At 48.4% G+C, this 19306-nt stretch overlaps 1 protein-coding gene across 2 annotated transcripts in view; it reads right to left on the minus strand.

Moving 5' to 3' along the window:
• Positions 1-19306, minus strand: part of FLVCR2 (FLVCR heme transporter 2) — a 51120-nt gene that overhangs the window by 23124 nt on the left and 8690 nt on the right. For both annotated transcript variants that reach the window (XM_008699506.2, XM_040641635.1), the window contains one exon: positions 44-185. In XM_008699506.2, coding sequence (XP_008697728.2) covers positions 44-185 — 142 coding nt within the window. The remainder of the gene's footprint in view (positions 1-43; positions 186-19306) is intronic.

Here is a 19306-nt window from a genome sequence, read left to right on the forward strand (position 1 = left end):
CTCCCTGCCTCCTGGCCCCCCATCAGTCTCCTAATGACCTTACCGATGATGACAAGGATGAAAAGCAGAGCGGCCACGCCTGCTACTATGTAAAACATGATGCCGATGTGGTGGGCAAGCTTGTCCCGGTCTTCGATGTTGGGTACCAAAACAGGAGGGACCAAGAACCCAACTGCAATTCCAAGCTATAGAAGACAGAGACAATCAATCACAGTTTCCAACGGCCAAGAGATGACAGCATAAATTTAAAGAGACTCCTGATAAGAAACATAAACCCTAACTTCCAGGCCTTCTTAAAACCCAAACAGGGATTGTTTCCCTCTCTCAAAGTGCCAGAGAGATCGTTCTTTTCACTGACAACTCAACTCTTTTTATTGATTGATGACACACCCTGACCGCCCCAACTATCAATACCTACTGAGAAACATCATAGTTGGGGTTCTCAATGCAGGCTGGCTCCTCTCTAGCCGCAGACTAATGAACAATGGTTCCCGTACTTCCATATCTCTACAGTGGAGTAAAACAACGTTGATTTTTTTTTCCCCACTGAATTTTTCATCTCACTGAATCTGTTAACCTGGAGCTGAGAGACCGGCTGAGGGAAACATTCTACAGCCTACAATCCCAAGAACTTGCGTTCAGTAGGAGATGAAAGCCTAAAGTTGTTGCCCCGTTCACAAATATGAAAACGTAAGCTCGTTGTGTAAATAACTTATAATTTACAAAACATCTATAGTGTGAAGTCACAGGCCACCACATAAATGTACGCACACAGGACGAGGGGACGTGAAAACTGGCTAACAACATGCACACGCACACACCGACGAATTAAAACAGCTCACGCCTGCCTCAGAGTTCAAACTTCAGTGATCTGACAGATACCATGACCTGGGGGTTTCCAAGGTCAGAAATGCCTCGATTCAGTAATGGCTTACTGTGACATAACTCCCCAAAGCCCTTCTGCCACACATACACACCAAGGCAGAAATGGGAAAACAGCCTGCGAACTCAGGCAAGCCTCAAATTCCCAAAGTGAAGGAAGATGAGTAAACCTTTTGTCTTAAGGTCCCACTTTTCCTTTATTGTACTTGAAAGGAACTGCCGGGGCGCCTGGGTGGCACAGCGGTTAAGCGTCTGCCTCCGGCTCAGAGCGTGATCCCAGCGTTCTGGGATCGAGCCCCACGTCAGGCTCCTCCGCTGGGAGCCTGCTTCTTCCTCTCCCACTCCCCCTGCTTGTGTTCCCTCTCTCGCTGGCTGTCTCTGTCAAATGAATAAATAAAATCTTTAAAAAAAAAAAAAAGAAAGAAAGAAAGGAACTGCAGATAGAGGGCAAGCTGCTTTCATGCCACATTATAACAGTGTCATTCTCCGGCTATCTACCTGCTGACCACCTTGATTGCTTTTCCAGCCTGTCAGTTACAACCACTCGGGATGGGGGTTCTCAGCTCTGGAACAGACACAGAAGTCATCATCGATAGATAGCCTCAGTGTAGGGTTCTTCCAGATATGCCAATATATGATCAATAACTCAAACAGATCTTTAAAGCATCTACTATGTGAAAAGTACTCTGCTAGATATCTTACCAAGGTACCAAGATGGACATGGCACGATTCCCGCTTTCAAGGAACTTTATAATCTAGTGGGGGCAGGGACTTAAAAACAAAGATACAGGGGCGCCTGGGTGGCTCAGTCGTTAAGCGTCTGCCTTCGGCTCAGGGCGTGATCCCGGCGTTCTGGGATCGAGCCCCACATCAGGCTCCTCTGCTGGGAGCCTGCTTCTTCCTCTCCCACTCCCCCTGCTTGGGTTCCCTCTCTCGCTGGCTGTCTCTCTGTCAAATAAATAAATAAAATCTTAAAAAAAAAAAAGAAAGATACAAAAGATAACACAAACAGTGATATTTGTGGGTTGAAATTATAGAATGTTCTCGTTTTGAAAGTTCCTTCGTCATCGCCTAGTACAACCTGATTATTAGAGGGTCAAGTGGAGGCTAAGTGAAGTTAAGCTCGAGAAGGTAAGTGAGTCGCTCAGGGTCAGAGGAGTTCAGCAGAGCTAAGATGAGAAAACAGATCTCTTAGCTTCTCAGGCCAGGGCCTCCTCCACTGTGCCTGACTGCTCTCCAGGGCTAAGAGCCCTGAGAAAAGGCCGAGTGAGCAGGCTTCTCCAGAAGAGAAGATATTTCATGACCTTGGAGCCTTATCTGATCCTCGGTCACAATGATTTGCCAGAGCTGAGTCTCGCTTCTTAAGTGCTGATCTCCAAGACTTTAAAGGGTTAAAATTAGCCATAGGCAAAGGGACAAATACAACGGACAGAGCTGGAAAACAGGGCACCCTACAGGTCCTATATCTGGCCTCCTACTTTAAGTGTTCGAGATCTAGGCATTAAACAGAACCCTGAAAGGTCCCTTTTGCAAGAATGAGGGAAGATATGGGATATTATCCAAGGCTCTGTGATTCTTTAATTCCCCCAAAGACCTTGATACAGGATAACCTAATCCCCAGGAATCTTCTGCCTTGAGAAGTGAGACCTCCCAGCTGGTTCTACACTAGACGCCTGATCCCTCAGACATGGTGCTCCCTTCTCTGTCCACACGCTAGGCCTGAGTCAGTGCTATTCCACCCCCGCTCCAGCACGGAAGACTTCTCCAGCCAGCAGGCTGCAGCAGTCAGCTGTAGGGGCCTGTGGTGACCCAGTCAGATAGCAACACCGCCTCACCACACCCTTTCTTCAGGAGGAAACTGATTTCGGAGGTACTTTTGTGATCAGTGTGGAAAACAAAAACACAGGGATTGGACTGTCAACTGCGGCCTCTTTTGTTTTTTCAAGACATATTTGTTCCTGCCTCTTTTTTTTCTTTCTTTAAAGATTTTATTTATTTATTTATTTGACAGAGATAGAGACAGCCAGCGAGAGAGGGAACAGAAGCAGGGGGAGTGGGAGAGGAAGAAGCAGGCTCATAGCGGAGGAGCCTGATGTGGGGCTCGATCCCATAACGCCGGGACCACGCTCTGAGCTGAAGGCAGACGCTTAACCGCTGTGCCACCCAGGCGCCCCTGTTCCTGCTTCTTGAGAGCTGTGTTCAGTGAGAGCTTACAGCTCTACTCAACTCCTAGTTCTTAACTCTGTCCTCCGCAGGAGCTCAGCCATGTTGGCTAGTTGGACAGATGAATGGATGAACACTGGTGGAAAAGCCTTATCTACACGAAGCCGGCAATATCACGCAGGTCTGCCCATGAGGGGTGCGTGTTCTTTCTACAAACCACATTGGATTCAGAGGGGTAAGGGGAAAAAAATGTTTACAGGGGAGAAGGTAGGGAGAAGGTGGGGAGAAGGTGGGATGGCTGGCTATTTCTTGAGCATCGACTACGCACTGGGTATCTAATAGCATTTATCTTTTTCACTTAATCCAAGAAATTTCACAACAAAGACAAAAACGAGGAACCCTGATGGTCCACACCCTGCCTAAGGTCACACACGCAGCTAGCAGGAGAGCTGGCCCTCCTAAGCCAGTTCTGACTCCAGAACCTGTGGTATGTGAGGTATGACACTAGCCAGCACGGAAGGCTATATTCTCACCCATTCAAGGTCTGTCATGAATTCTCTACGACACCTCAAGGGTAAAACTCAGAGACCTGCAGCCCAAGTCAGTCCAAGATTAACTCAAAGAGATGGGAGGATGCTGGCCCAGAAGGGTGGGGCCGGCACCTCTCCTGTGCTCACAAAGACAGGACGCAGGCCATGAATGAAATGATTAAAAATCCTCGCTAACTGGTTTGACTTGGTTGATGTCCTAGCATCTGTCCTAGTTTTATCACCCTCAGCAAAACATTAGTCATGGGCAAAATACACAATACACAGTCAAACCAGTCCAGTCTTCGCTCTTCAGGAACTTACTCTTCAAAAATTGCTTTTAAAATAGAATTAGGTTCTAGTCATTCCTACAGAACCCATAGCAGGATTTCCCACTGTTGCCTGAAAAGGTCACAAGCCCTGACCCCATTGTGATCCTTCAGGTCTGGGATTTGGCTTGAGTACTTGTATTTTTATAGGTAGGCAATCCTTATCACCCATCAAGGGAGCTTGGGTAACAGTTTGGGCATGGGTGTCCTGACGGTTTCCATGTGGCTCTGCTCCCAGACATTCTCCACTCTGCAGCCAGTGATATTTGCAAAATGTGACTGGATTATGTCCTTCCTCTCCCTAAAGCCCTGCAGTGATTTCCCCTTGCTTTTAAATTAGGTAAAAACCTAAACACACCCACAAAGTTTTGCATAGGAGGTCATCTGCCCCGGTCAACTATTTGCTCCCTGAGACCCTGCCACACTGGCCTCCTTTCTCTTTCAAATATCCAAAGTGGGGCGCCTAGGTGGCTCAGTGGGTTAAGTGTCTGCCTTCAGCTCAGCTCAGGTCATGATCCCAGGGTCGTGGGATGGACCCCCACCTCAGGCTTCCTGCTCCGTAGGGAGTCTGCTCATGTGTGTGCTCTCTCTCTCTCAAATAAATAAAATATATTTTTAAAAAATGTCTAAAGCACCTTCATGCCCAAGGACCACAGGGATTTTGCACCAGCTTCCTCTGACCAGACTAGAAGGCCCTCCCTACTCCATTTCACCAAGTAAGTGCAGACATCCTTCAGGCCTGAACTCAATCCACACTTGGTCAGGGAAGCTTTCTCTGGTGTCTCATTCGAGGTCAGGCCCCATACAGGTAGGTAGTTTTATACTTGCATGATTATTCAATTAACATCTGTCTCCCCAACCAGACTATAAGCTCCAGGAGGGCAGGGCTCACATTTCTCTCTAGAGCCTAGCATGCAATACTAATCAGTACAAGGTATGGAGCTTTTCACAGAGTATCTCAGTCCTCAAAACAACCCCGGAAAGAGAGGTGTGGGTATAACATTGTCCCAGTTTTGCAGACGAGGAAACCAAGGTGCAGAAAAGTTAAGTGACTTGCCCCAGGTCACACAGCGATAAGCAGCAGAGCTGGAGTTTAAACACACAGTAGTTCTGAACCCAGAGCCTGCCAGTCTCATCACTATGGTTCACTTCACCCCAAAGAAGGCGTTTAACATAGACGTGATGAATACAACGATGGAAAGGCAGGCTGGGATGCTCAGCGCTCATATCCTATTTTCTTTTCGCTCTTTCTGCAAACCCAAGGGTGACATCTGAACACTGTTGCAGCATCAACGGTCATGAGTACTTCCAGAGCAAATGTCACAGTCAAAAACACATCCGTGCAGCCTGAGGGGCTTGAGGAACAGGAAAAGGCCATACTGTGTGTAATGCATTCCTTGTCATTCTTGCTTTCTACGCATTTGGTAGAGCAAAAAGAAACCCAGAAAACCACCAGACTGCATCTAAGAGGGTAAGATTTCCACACTTAATCCCTTGCACAGCACAACGCGTGTTATGTTGGCTATAAGTGCCACAGAACCACTATCCCCATCACCAACCACAATGGGGCATTCAATAAGGCCCCGAGTCACCACTGAGTCAGAACCACGGCACACAAGCTGCCCTCCCAAATGTTGTGTGGCCATGAAGATGCCCAGACCATCAAACGAGGACTTTGGGGCTTCCACGAAAGGCAGGGAGCTCTGCGTCAACAACACCGTAAGGTCTTCGGTCCTAATGGAACAGGGACAGACCACTGGTCCCCAGCTGAATCCTTCGCTAGGGTCCCAGGCACCACATCTTCCTGTCCCTGGCCATTGGTAAGGTGGACAGCAAACAGGTCCTCACTCACCCAACCCCCTCCTCTGCCCACTCTTCCCCTGGGGCACACCTGCCATTCAGACAAAGGAGAGCCCACTCCGCGCCAGGGTTGGGCCATTCCTGGGCCATTGCCTCATTCTTTTCCTCTGGGCACAGTCACCAGATCAGGGCCGGGCATGTCTCTGGGACTTCAAGGCTCCCAGGAGCTGGCTCCCTGGCACCAAGGGTAAAAAATGTCCCCTAATTCGGTGGGCAGGCTTCCCTGCCACAGAGCCCCTGGGCTTGAAGTCTTACTTCAAACATGGTCTCCTTATGACCTAATGGGCTCATCCTTGCTCCTCCAGGAATTCACACCTATGTTGCACACATTTAAAAACAAACCCGTCACCTTTCCTCCTTTCCACCTCAACAGTCCTGGAAGACATCATCACTTTAATACAGTGGTTAGGGGCTGAGGCTCTGGGGTCAGAGAGATCTGAGTTCAAATCCCAGCTCTACCTATTATTACATGTCTGACCGTGGGAAGTGGCTTTATCTCCTTGTGCCTGTTTCCTAATCCACAAAAGGAAGATACCATTATCTAGCTATACTATCTAGCTCTCTGGGTTGTTCTGGGGTCTAAATGATCTCCTTTGAATGGACTGTGCAGCAGACAGCTTCACACCTCGGGGGAGCTGCAGGCGCGCCTCTCCCCCGTACCCTCTCACAGTAATGGCGGGCGTAGGAGGCTACCAGGCCTTGGAGGCATGGTCTGTTTAAGGCAGTGGGACAAACCAACCTCCCCTGTTCTTCTCGTCTTCCCTCTCCAGCTCCTTCCTTCTTGCGGCTCTTTCTCAGTTCTCTCAGTCACCCCTGATCCTGCCCTCTCACACACACTCTGTCCCCGACTCCCCCAAGCCCTCCTTGGAGCCTACTTTGAGTGGGCGACTGTGAGCTCTCCTCCACTGCCCTGCGCCTCGCACTCGGGTACACATTTCTCAGCGCTGTGCTGGCCACAAAGCCCCTGCGTGGGGACCTCCAAGGAGTCAGCCCTCTCAGAGGGAGGAAGGAAGTCCAAACCCCTCAGAATGCTGTTCTTGGCTTTCTTCACCTACTTTCAACTACCTTTCCAGGCCCATCTCCGCCCACTTCCTGCTGTGTCCCTGGTACTCCAGCCAGATTGGACTTGGACGAGTCACGATTCCAGTCTCTTCATGGTCTAGTTTCTACCTTTATGCAAGCAGCTTCCTTGCTTGGAAAGGGCTCCCTCTTCTAATCTTTCAGAGCCCATCTCAACATCAGCTCCCTTACTGGGTTTTCTTTGATAATCCCTAGTGAGGAGAGCTCTCCTTGCCCTAAACTCCTCTAATCCTTTGGGGTTCTGCCATTTTTCTGACACTCGTCTGGTGCCTGGTAAACAGAGCAGGGGCTCACTCAGTAAATGGGTGTTAAATGAACAGGCTTCAGCTAACTGGCATGTCAGGAACACATCACTCCCCTTCCAGGTTAGCCCTGAGCCTAGACCTGGGGGAAGACATGGCTGGAAATTTAAATGCAGACAAAGTTCTCAGAGAAAGTTTGCTATTTAAAATCAAACCAAACCAAACCAAGCCAAACAAAACAAAAACATGATTGAAGGCCCTTTTAAAATCATAGCCATATGAAAGATACATTGGGGTTCAATCTAGATTTTCACACACTTAAAGCCCATCAACCCACGTGAGCAGTCTGAAAGCACACAGCACGATGCCACCCCCACAAGGGTATTTTTATATCGTGAGTGACGAGATACACGTGTGAACCTACACGTCTCCATGTACACTAGCAATGGTCTCACAATCTGAAAATTAATCTGAAGCTCAGGTTCACGGAGAACCACAGTTGAAGAAACGTTAAACTGCACAGGGGCGCCTGGCTGGCTCAGTCAGTGAAGCAAATGCCTTCAGCTCAGGGCATGATCCCCGGGTCCTCCAGCCCCGTGTCGGGCTCCCTGCTCAGCAGAGCGCCTGCTTCTCCCTCTCCCTCTGCTGCTCCCCCTGCTTGTTCTCTGTCTCTGTCTCTCTCTCTGTCAAATAAATAAATAAAATCTTTTAAAAAAAGAAAAGAAAAAGTTAAACTACACAGACAAATGTCAGAAAATGTTACTACACAAAGGGTCATTTAAGTACATGCAGAATTTATGGGCACTAAAATGTGCTAAAAATGCAGTATGCCTAATTTCCATCCCACACCTAAATATGCCCACACACTTCTGGGACTGCGTGGCTCGACACGGGTGTCTTAGGCACGAACAGTGTGGCCACCATCAGGGAGGCCATCACGCAAGCTTTGTCTCCAGGACCACGTGCACGCGGGGAATTATGTACAACTCGGGAGTGACTTCAACACTCATTGCCCATCCCCAGTGCGTACCGATGTGGGCATTTAAACACCGCAAAAATGGTTCTATGGAAGCACACGTTTGCACATTCCAATATGTCACTCAGACATCTGTTTACACCTACATCTGGGTAAAATGATGCAAACGGGGGCTCCAGGGTCCCAAATGTAAGAGACTAGGCCAGAGTGCAGGAAAGCCACCTTTGGACCTGTAGGGGAGGCAGAGAGGGGCAACCTGGCATTGAGTCTGCGGATGCCCCAGAAAGAAGCAAGGAGAAGTGATGGGTGCCGGGGTGGATGCCGGGACACTGAAACACTGAAGCTGAATACCAGTCAAATTATGAAAGTGAGCGCCCAGCCCCCTGGAACACCAGGCAGCTCCTCGGAAATGCCATGGTAAGCAATAATGCATGCAAAGCCCACTCATATGACTGTATTTTTGAAATCCCCAAATCCAAGCCTTTGGCTTCTTTTGAAAAGGCCAACTCAGGATTAAGGAGGTTGCAGACCTTCGGGGAACAAAAACAATCCCATTGATTTAGGAGGAAATCACTCACCAAGGGGTTTAAGGATTTAAAAGGCTAAGCTGAGGTCTCTAAGAACTTAGCAAGGTCATAGCGGTCACAGCTAGTCAACTCAAGACTTCCTTAGGGCTCCTGCCCCATTCACAGGGTCTGTCCTCAAATCTATGACTATGCTGGGGGCTTCTACTACCTGGACCTCTTGGGCTTCTTCAGTCCTTTGGGGGAAAAGAGGCTAGGAAAATGCAGGAAGCAGCAGCTACAGACATTAGGATAGCCTGCTTCTTGGGGAAGAAACAGTAATAGCAGCTGATTCATGGAGCTCACCATGCCCCGGTCACCATGGCACTACTAAGCCATATACACACATACAAGCACTATCGTTTAATCCCTATTTTAAAATTGAGCATTCAGTGGCGCCTGGGTGGCTCAGTCACTTAAGCACCTGCGTTTGGCTCAGGTCATGATCCCAGGGTCCTGGGATGGAGCCCCGCATCAGGCTCTCTGCTCAGCGGAGAGCCTGCTTCTCCCTCCCCCTCTGCCTCTGCCTGCTGCTCTGCCTACTTATGCTCTCTCACTCCATCAAATAAATAAATAAAATCTTAAAAAATAATTTTAAAAATTGAACATTCAGTGGGGGACAATATTTGAGGAAATGACGTTTGAGTAGTTTACCCGAGGTCATGTAACAATAAGTGATAAGGCTGGACTTCAAGCTCAGGCCATCCGTACTTGAGTCTGTACCCTAACCCTTAGGTTAATGATCAGGTCTTGGCTATTAGCTAAACTAAAAGGAAGAGCACTGAGTATAAAGAGCTCCTACTATGTGCTAGGCAGTGCGCTAAATGATTTTTTCACATGTTATTTCATTTAATCCCCACGACAACCCCCTAAAATTGGCATCATCGTGTCTAACTTGGTTTTTGTAGATGAGAAAACATCTCTAATTTGCCCAAGGTCACTCAGCTTCTAACAGCAAGGCTGAGATTCAAACCCATGGCTAGCTGACTCCAAATCCAATAAGCAGGGTGAATGTCACAAAAGTGAGTGCCTTCGGACACCTGACAATTCCTCCAGTTTTATATGCTCCCTCTGTAATTCAAACACGTCCCTCTAGGTCCAGCCGTTGGAGATGAGAGGTACTTCGGCCATCATCTATTTTATTTACTTAGTTAGACCCTACGCGATCTCTTATTCTTATGTGATGTTTAGTTTTGGATTTTTTTCCACATAGGGTGGTGGTGTCTCCCCAGATAGACTGTTAGCACCTTGAGGACAGGGTCGTTGATTAACATGGCCTTGTGCGACTCTTCCCCACTTGGCGCCCAGCACAATGCCAAGGGCAGGGATGGTGCTTGGGAAATATCTTCTAAAGAAAGAGAGAGCTCAGAACTGCGCAGCTCCGACCTAACTCAAGTGTCTGCAGCTGACGGGTTGGGCGCTATAGCAATGAGCTGTATTCTGAGAGCTTACCACCACAAGAAAGCAGAAGTGAGGTGGAATGACACAGAGAAGACCTCAAATTTAGGGCTCTGAAGATCAGACATGGAGGCCACTGGAATATGGGACTTCCCACCCTCAAACCTACACTCAATATTGATTGAGCACTAAAAAGAAAGGGAGGAGATGAAGAGCTCTCCTCACCAAGCTTATAAGCTATCTAATATACTTTGATCTTGACCTACGGCCTTGGTGCTGGGTTTCCTCCTCATCCTTGGAGGGGTGCAAGGTGACGAGCAGAGGTACCCTAGGCTGTAAACAGAGAAGATGCTAAGTTTAGGGGCGGGGTCTGAGTTCTACGGGAATTTTTTTTTTTTTTTGACAAAGGGCTTTATTTATTTTTTTGTTGAGCCTCATATCTATGCCTGCTTTCAGTCGTCAACTCAGGAGGCTCTTGGTACACACACTCCTCCTTTTCAGGGTTGGGGTTCTCCCTGAAGTTGTCCTCCTGGTGACATCTGCAAAGGGTCAGTCTAGGTCGATAAGAGAGCAGACGTGAAGGCTCCTCTGCCTCCCTTTTCTCTAAGAGCCCATGTCACTGATGACTTCACCACTCAAAGGTCCCTCTGCTGACACTGCTGATGGCCAATGACCACAGGCTCACAGAACTTCCCCGTGACTCAGTTGCGTAAGAGGAAAAGCGAGGCGGCATCTTTCGAACCACCAGGCCAGCCAGAGCGGCGGAGCACAGACCTCACTTTCTCCCGGTTTTCCGCACTGGAAGTAGGCAACGTGCACGCTCCATTCAAGCGCTTTGGCGCTTCGCACCAACTCTGCCCCAGACGCCCGCACACAGCAGCCGACGGATGCGACCCACTGTCCTGGGTACAGACGGTGGTAAACAGCCCAGAACACCCATGATGTCACATCCCTAAAAGGAGCTCATGTGACAACAAATGCTTCTACCGCTCCCAAATTTTCTTCTAAGTCTGGTTGGACTTTCTGAGTGACAGCCCTCCCCTTCCGATTTTCAGGGGTGAAGTTCAGACCCAGGTGATTACTCACAGGGCAGGCCCTGGAAGAGTTACGTTTTGTGGGTTGCCAGTTCCTCTTCCCGCAGGGTGTGCCTCCAGAAACAGACAGGGTGGGTCCAAAGCAGCTTTTTCCTAGGAAGTCAACTTCACCAGTTAACTAACCCTACCTCATGATCCCGAGGAGAAATCTAGAAAGAGAAAGAAATCTAAGCCTTGCACGAGGAAAACAAAGAGCCACCCATATCTGATACCACCCCAAGGAAGCAGCATCATCAGATCTGCCCCTGTGACTTAGGGAGTCACTCAGGGACCTACTTACACAAAAACATCTCCCAATATCCGGCATGAAGATGCCTTCCCTCCTACTTGGCCTGGAATTTCCACCATTAGTCACTCCATTAGCTGCTGCCTTACAGTTTCATCTCTCCTCCCTTAAATGTGAACTCAGGGACCTTTTCTTTCCCATCCACGGCTTCATCCCTAGCACTCAGAATGCTGCTTAGAACAAAGCAGATGCTCACTAAACATCTGTGCAATAAAAACACAAAGGTTGCGCTGCACTATCTCAAAAAACTCATGGCTCCCGAGAGCTGACGGTATGGGTAAGAGCACTGAGTTCTAGAAGCGGAGCGTGGGGCCACTAACTCAAGGCTGTACTTCCTGAGACAGGCCAAGAGGATGAGAGCTGCATTCACTGGCTCCCATTTGTCCCATGACCTGCTATCACCTGGGGAGACGTGGGGAGGCTGGCTGGAGGAAATGCAATCCAGAACGAGCAGGATTCAAGAAGACAGAGAGGATGGCCAGGGGCCTGTGTGGGTTATTTGCAAGGGACAGAGATCTGGCCCAGGGTGGGGGCACCCTAGGAAAGGCCATGGGTTTTTGGGGAGCAGCATGAGAATACAGGACTAGCCATTCCTGGGGCAGATAATGGGGTACCCTTTTCCCTGAGAAGGAGGAACTCAGGAGAGAGAGAAGGCAATGTCTTCACAAGGACAGCCCAAGCCCCACCAGTCCCCATTTGTTACCACTGAGCACTGCCACTAACTAACTGTAAGGGGCCTGGGGGAAAATGTGATGAGATAAAGACCACCAGAACCTCAGAAGAAAGCTTCTCACTCTGGGCCCTGTCTCCTGACGGTGTGAGGACCAAATCAGCTCTGTGCTGTGCCACCACTGATATTCACCTACACTGAAGAAAGGAGCCGAACCAGGAACACACAGACGGAAAAGCAGCTTTGTGCCAACCCTTGGCAAAAGCCCCTTCTGGGAATCAAAAGGAATCGGAATGTTCTGCAGGATTCCTGGAGCTACAGAATGCATCAGCTCAAGGGGCTCTCCAGACCCCAGAAGCTCTGGGACAGGCTCCTACAGCCAGAATGACCAGAGCTCAGTCGGAAACGAAGAGCTGGCTCTAAAGGCAAGAATGCCAAGCTTTACAAGTGGAGGCTGTGGTCCTCAAGCCAAGTGCCTTCCACCCTTGCACTTCATGAAGGAGAGAGGGCACGAGAGGCGCACAGGAAAGCCGTTTTATTCCTTGAGTGTCATTGAGCAAGTCCAGAGTCGGTTTTTCTTAAAGGCACTTAAGAGCCAACGTTTGCACAGCATACAATCTGAGCAGCAAGACAGCCCGGTGAGGTCAATAGCAGCATGCCCAAAGTCCAGGCGAAAGGACACTGCCCTATGAGGGGCAAGCTGTGTTCCCCACTCCCTGAGTTTAAGCAACTTGCTGAATTCAGAGCAGTGAAGTAGATATCGGGACTTCTGATGCTCCCATTCCCTGCCCTGCTCTCTTCCCACGGAACCTCGCTGAGCCGCGACAAGGCACCAAGCAGCTCCATGTCCCAGGAAGACATGGTCCGAGACTCCAGATGACCCAGGGCCTGATGGAATCCTCTGCAACGCGTTTGTTAGATAACTGAGGAACGTGTTTGGGTCATCATAAAATGGCTAACGTATTTACCCGGTACCTCTTACCAAAGTTCTTTCTGGACAGTGAATCAGAAGGCAGTCCAATGGGAGGAGAGAACGTCAACATCTCCTTCAGTCCCTCTAAACAAACCTCCAGCCGATGATCTGGGCTGTGGGAACACCACTTCATCTCCCGCCACGACAGCCTGAGAAGCAAACACTAGCAAGGAGGACGGTCTCGCTCCACAAACAGTGAGGGTTGTTGAGACGCCTGTTGCCTCAAGGCCACACAGCAGGCCAGGGCCTGAGACTGTCTCTGGGAACAGGGACGGTGACACTCCAGTGACACTCAGGACACAGGGGTGGTGAGGGCTTAGAGGAAGTCGCTGCAGAAACCCAGAGCCCTGATCTGTACCGGCCCCGCCCCCTCGGGCAGCCCGGAAGAGAGACGCTTTGTAACCACCTGCTGCTCTTCCTGACCGCGGGCTTCAAAGGCTTCAGGAACTGAGGATGTAGGTGGAGGGGGGCCTAGTTACACAGAAAAGGTGGGAAAGATTAGTAAGAGAGTTGAGTCAAGCTGCATTCTTCCCTCACCCCCACTCTCCTCCTCCTGAGACCACCGCTGACATGTTATTAGATGATAATCACAGAAAATGCTCTGGAATCTTCCCTGAGAAGATAACGCCCCATGGCTAAAGTGTAAAAGCCAGAGCACCAGACATCCATCTTCCCATCCAAATACCCTCAGTCACTGCCGTGTGCCAGGCATGGCCTCTTCTGGCCCACGTATTGCGAGCAAGGTCTTGCGGGGGCCGACCTCTCTGCAGGAGGGTGATGACGCTGGCCCCAACCAGCTCACCAGCTGAGAGAGTGGACGCAGGTGGGGCTGCTTCAGTTCCCCCCGTACGGCACTGGGGGTCGGCGGGTGGGGATCTGCCAGGATAAACTTCAGGGACAGCAGCAGAGATGAAGGAAAGTAACTGAAATCCAAAGAGGCCGCCAAGAGTGTGGTAAGGAGGGCGACGGTAGGTGTGGGCTCAGTAACCATTTACGGAGGGCTTATTTGATTCCGAGAGCTTTCACGCTCTCCCTCACTTAACTCGGGAAGCAACCCGGGGAGGCCGACTTTCCTGCTACAGATCACAGAGCTGATGCCCGAAGAGGGCAGGTGTCCAGCCGGATGCCCCGAACACCATGGCCAGCAGCGCAGGGTCCAGGCTCCACGGCTTTCACCCCAGGAATTCTCAAACTTCAGTGGGCGTCAGAATCCCTGACAGAGAATCAAAAACACAGAATCCTGAGCCCTACCCAGAGACGCTAATTCCTTGGGTTGGCCCTGGGGCCCAGGAATCAGCATTTTTAACAACCGCATCTCCCACGCCCGCCCTGTGGTTCTGGTGCTGGAGATGTATGGCCCACCCTTCACAGTGGCTCTCCGCTGCCCTCAACGAAAGAAGTCAACAGACAATTCTCTGCTGCTGTCTTCCCTACGCGTCCGAGGCAGGGTTGGCGGGGGAGAGAGGGATCTGTATTCCTGCCGAGCTCCTCAGGAGAGAAGAAATGGTCCTCCGAGGGAGCTCACTGAGTGGTTCCACAAACGTGTCCAGCGCTGAACTGGAAGCCCAGGGCAAAGGTCCGAGCCGACAGAGATTGCTTCAGGGCCAGCCACCACCCCAGACAAACAGCCCATTGGAATGGGCCCTGCCCACTTCTCGGAATAGACGGACACCACAAATAGCCTCGTGTCCAGAGAGCTGCATCCACAGCCATCAGATGAGACCCAGCCCTGCCAACACAGTAATTTGGGGCAGAAAGCAGGAATTTCCAGGGGAGAGGAGAAGGGGAAAAAGGAGGAAAGACAAAAACTCCTAACTTTGCTCCACGTTCATGCCCCCCCCCCACCCCCCGGAGCCAGCAGAGCTGTCCTATCAAAAGTGGCCTCCTGGAAACGAAAGGGACTTGTGTTCAACTCCTCTCAAGAGAAGGAATCAGACAGGATCCAGAGCAAACACTGCTCCATTATGAGGTTCTGAGACACACTGATTCCAAGAAGATGGTAAGCAAGTAAAGCCCAGCCCTGCCTCCCATCTCCCCTACAGCACACCGACGGCACTGCTATTTCCTGCCCTCAAGCCCGAGCAAGGCCTCAGCTTGAACCGTGTGGGGCTGAGAAGCCGAGCTAAAGTGTCTGCACAGCATAGAAAAGGAAAGATGCCTGGAAAGAGGTCAGAAAGCAGAAGAATTGAGGTGAACAGTCAGAGCCTGCAGGAAGGCCTCCCACCTCAGAATGACTCAGTAAAGAAAAGGGCCCTTAGTCCTTCAGAACCAAGAGAAGAAAGATGCTGCATTGGGTTAAGTTCAGGAATGGTGCTGGACAGAAGTCAGGAGACAGAGAACAAAGAAAGAAGAGGAAACCCCAGCCGTCACATTAACCATACGATTCTTTATCTAATCCTTGACAGGGTTCCGACCCTTATCTTGCAATCCACATGGGGCTGTTTGATGTTAGGGATTAGGGAGAGCTGAAGTCAAGGAAAGGACATCCTGTTAACAGCATTGCCGGAAAAAGATCAAGAATCAGACAGGAGAAAGCAGCTGTGTCCACCTAAGAGGCCCGGACAGCCCACCTCCTTCAGCAGAACCTTCAGTTTGTGAGACTAAGGACTGATGTGTGGGGGTAGGGGTTGGACCAGGATCTGTGTTACCCCAGAGACTCCAAAGTCTTCATCACAGACAACAGGTGTCATCACCACAATCTGGGAAAGTAACGCCACCTCCCAGCACCTACGTACAGCTTTTAGTTGGAGCAGCTCTCAAGCAGGACAAGTGCCTATGACAATACCGCCTGGAAACTTCCCAGAATGGCCCGCCCTCCCTAGTCACCCAACTCCTGGTCACTCCACTCATGAAGAATCAGCTCATAAAAATCACCTCCTTGGGGAAGCTGTCCTGCTTGCCCCCCATTGCGCTGACCCTGGGGTAATGTCCTCCCACATGCTGTGACCTGTTGATGCCCCTTGCACTTATATCCCTGAGCCTGATACATGGTGGTATTATGAGCCTTTAAGTACTGGCCTCTCCTTCTAGATTAGGAGCAATTACGTTTATTGATGGTAGAACGGATAGCATCCGTTCTTCATTTAGCACTTTTTTATCTGATAAACTCTGTGAGCTAAGAGCCCTCCATTTGTCTCACTTAATCCTCTTCTTTACCTTCTGCAATAGCCAATATTATCTCCCGCTTACAAAAGAAGAAATCAAAACGTAGAAGACCTAATGAACTTGTCTGAAGGAACATAGCAGAGCTAAAGATGGTGTTCTCAACCACTCTGGGTCTGGCAGGGTTCAAGGCACACAGTAAGGACCTCATCAGCTCTTCCCATTGAAGGAGTAGGATTGAATCACATCAGAAAGACAAATCCAGGTATGACAGTTCCTTCCTCCAACGACCTGAACTCTCAACTAAGTCGTCACTTTAATTCCTGTGTATTAACTTGTCCATCCATTTGTAAGCACCTGTTATGCCCAGAGATATAGGAGAGGTGTACTAGTCAAATTTCCAGTCCTCTGACAAGTTTCCCATTTAGCTGAAAGAAAAGGAGGAGAAAGGGGGGGGAAAGGACAGGAGAAAAGATAAGGAAGAGGGGGAAACAAATCTCCAGAAAACAAAGGCCAGTATCCCAGTGAACTCAGCACACGCAGAGAAGGTTCAATGCACTCCTCCGAGCACAGAGACTGATGAGTTGATGACAGGAGGTGAGCAGACACCTAGCCAGAAGGGAACACCTCACAAGCAATGGATCTTTTGTGTGTGTGTGGTAAAATACACACAGCATAAAACTTACCATTTCCACCATTTTTAACTGTATGGTTCAGTGGAATTAAGTACATTCATACATACTTAAGTAATTCATCACCTCCACCCATCTCCAAAACGTTTTTCATCTTCCCAAACTGAAGCTCCACACCCATCAAACAGTAACTCCCCATTCTTTCCTCCCCTAGTCCCTGGCAACCACCATCCTACTTTCTGTCTCTATGAATTTGAGTACTCTTTTGTACCTGTGGTATAATCAAAATATATCTGCTCCTTTTCCCTGGTTCCTGGCACAAAGCCCTAAAAGCCCTTGGAATCCCGTGAGTGATAGGAGTGTCTTCTGTTACTCAGAAAGAACCCCTTTCTGTCACACTTAAATTTATGCTACTGAAGTGACTCAGAGCAAGGCCTGTAGATGGCCTTCAGATGGGCTAATCTCCAGAAATTACACAATTGGAGTTTGGAAACTTTCAGTCTGATCCTCCCCCGACCTCTGAAGAGGGAAAGGGAGCTAGAAACTGAGCTTTATAAAAACACATGAGCAAGGAAATTCGGTGAGCTTTCTGGTGAGTGAACACATCACATCAGTGCCAGGAGAGTGGCATGCCCAAAAAGTTCCCCACATCTCTTCCATTTGGCGGTTCCTGAGTTGTATCCTTTATAATAACGAGCAAAGTAAGTTACCTTACCAGTAAATAAAATGTTTACCTGAGCTCTGTGAGCCATTCTAAATTATGGAACCTGAGTAGGGGTCGTCGGAACCCTCAATTTATAACCAGTCAGTGAAAAGTTTGGCTGGCCCCCAAGATTTGCAAATGGCATCTTAAGTGGGGGCAGTCTTGTGGAACTGAACCCTTAACTTGTGGGGTTAGTCTGCATTAGCTCCAAGTAGTCAGTGTTAGAATTAAGTTAAATTGTAGGGCCCTCAATTGGTGTTAGAGAATTGGAGAATTGGCTGGTGTCAGAAAAAAATACACATCAATCCCTCATATAAGTGGAATCATAGAGTATCTCTCCTTTTGTGGACTACCTTATTTCACTTAGCATAATGTCCTCGAGGTTGATCCTTGGGTAGCATGGGTCAGAATTTCCTTTTCTTTTAAGGCTGAATACTATTTCATTTCATGTGTATATCACATCTTATTTATCCATTCATCTGTAGATGGACACTTGGGTTGCTTTCTCCTCTATGGCTACTGTGAATAATGTTGCTATAAACATGGGCATACAAATACCTGGTTTAACTTCCTGCTTTCAATTCTTTTGGGTAAATAGCCAGAAGCACAACTGGTGGATCATATGGTAATTCTATTTTTAATTTTCTGAGGAACTGCCATACTGTCTTCCGTAAGACTGCACCATTTTACATTCCCATCAGCAACGTACAAGGGTTCCAGTTTCTCCACATTCTCACCTACACTTGTTTCTTTTTTCTTCTTTCATAGCCATTCTAATGAGTGTGAGGTGGTATCTCATTGTGTTTTTGATTTGCATGTCCCTGATAAGGAGCATCTTTTCATGGGCTTATTGACCATTTTTATATCTTTTTTGGAGAAATACCTGTTCAAGTCCTTTGCTCATTTTTACATCAGTTTGTTGTTGTTTTTGTTCAGCTATAGGGATTCTTTATATATTCTGGACATCAACCCTTATCAGATATATGACTTGAAAATATTTTCTCCCATCCCACGAGTTGCCTTCTTACTTTATTGATAGTGTTCTCTGATACACAGAAGTATTTTATTTTGATGTAGTCCGATGAATCTTTTTTTCTTTTGTTGCCCATGCTTTTAGTACCACAACCAAGAAATCATTGCCATCATTACCAAATCCAACATCGCTAAGCATTTTCCCTGTTTTCTTCCTATAGTCTTACAGTTTTACTAACACCATGTGTTGAAAAGGTTAGTGATAATCACGTGTCAATGTAGATTCATCAGTTGTAACAAATGTACGCCTGTGCCTCATAGAGTTCTCAACACCCTTTGTTGAAAAGACTGGTTATCGTGATGTGTCAGTATGGATTCAACAACTGTAACAAGCCCACCGCTCGGGTGGGGGATGCTGACAATAGGGGAGGCTGTGTGCTCAGGAGTGGGGGTAAGAACGGTAGGGAGAAATCTCTGTACCTTCAACTTACTTTTGCTGCAAACCTAAAACTGCTCTAAAAAAACACTTTTCTTTTTCTTTTCTTTTTTTTTTTTTTTTTAAGGAAAAGGTTTCCATTGGCCTTGGCTCCCTGCTTGAAATCATTTGACCACATATGCGAGGGTTTACTTCTGGGCTCTCTGTTCCATCAGTCTATGTTTGTCTTTATGCCATTACCATACTGTCATGATTACGACAGCTTTGTTATTAGTTTTAAAATCAAGAAGTGTGAGACCTCCAACTTTCTTGTTCTCTTCCAAAATTGTTTTGGCTATTCAGTGTCCCTTAACTTCCACATTAATTTTTCTATTTTTCATTTTTCTATTTCTGCAAATAACATCACTGGGATTTTCAT

The sequence above is a fragment of the Ursus maritimus genome, unplaced genomic scaffold (assembly GCF_017311325.1).
Source record: "Ursus maritimus isolate PB19 unplaced genomic scaffold, ASM1731132v1 scaffold_25, whole genome shotgun sequence".
Lineage (NCBI taxonomy): Eukaryota > Metazoa > Chordata > Mammalia > Carnivora > Ursidae > Ursus > Ursus maritimus.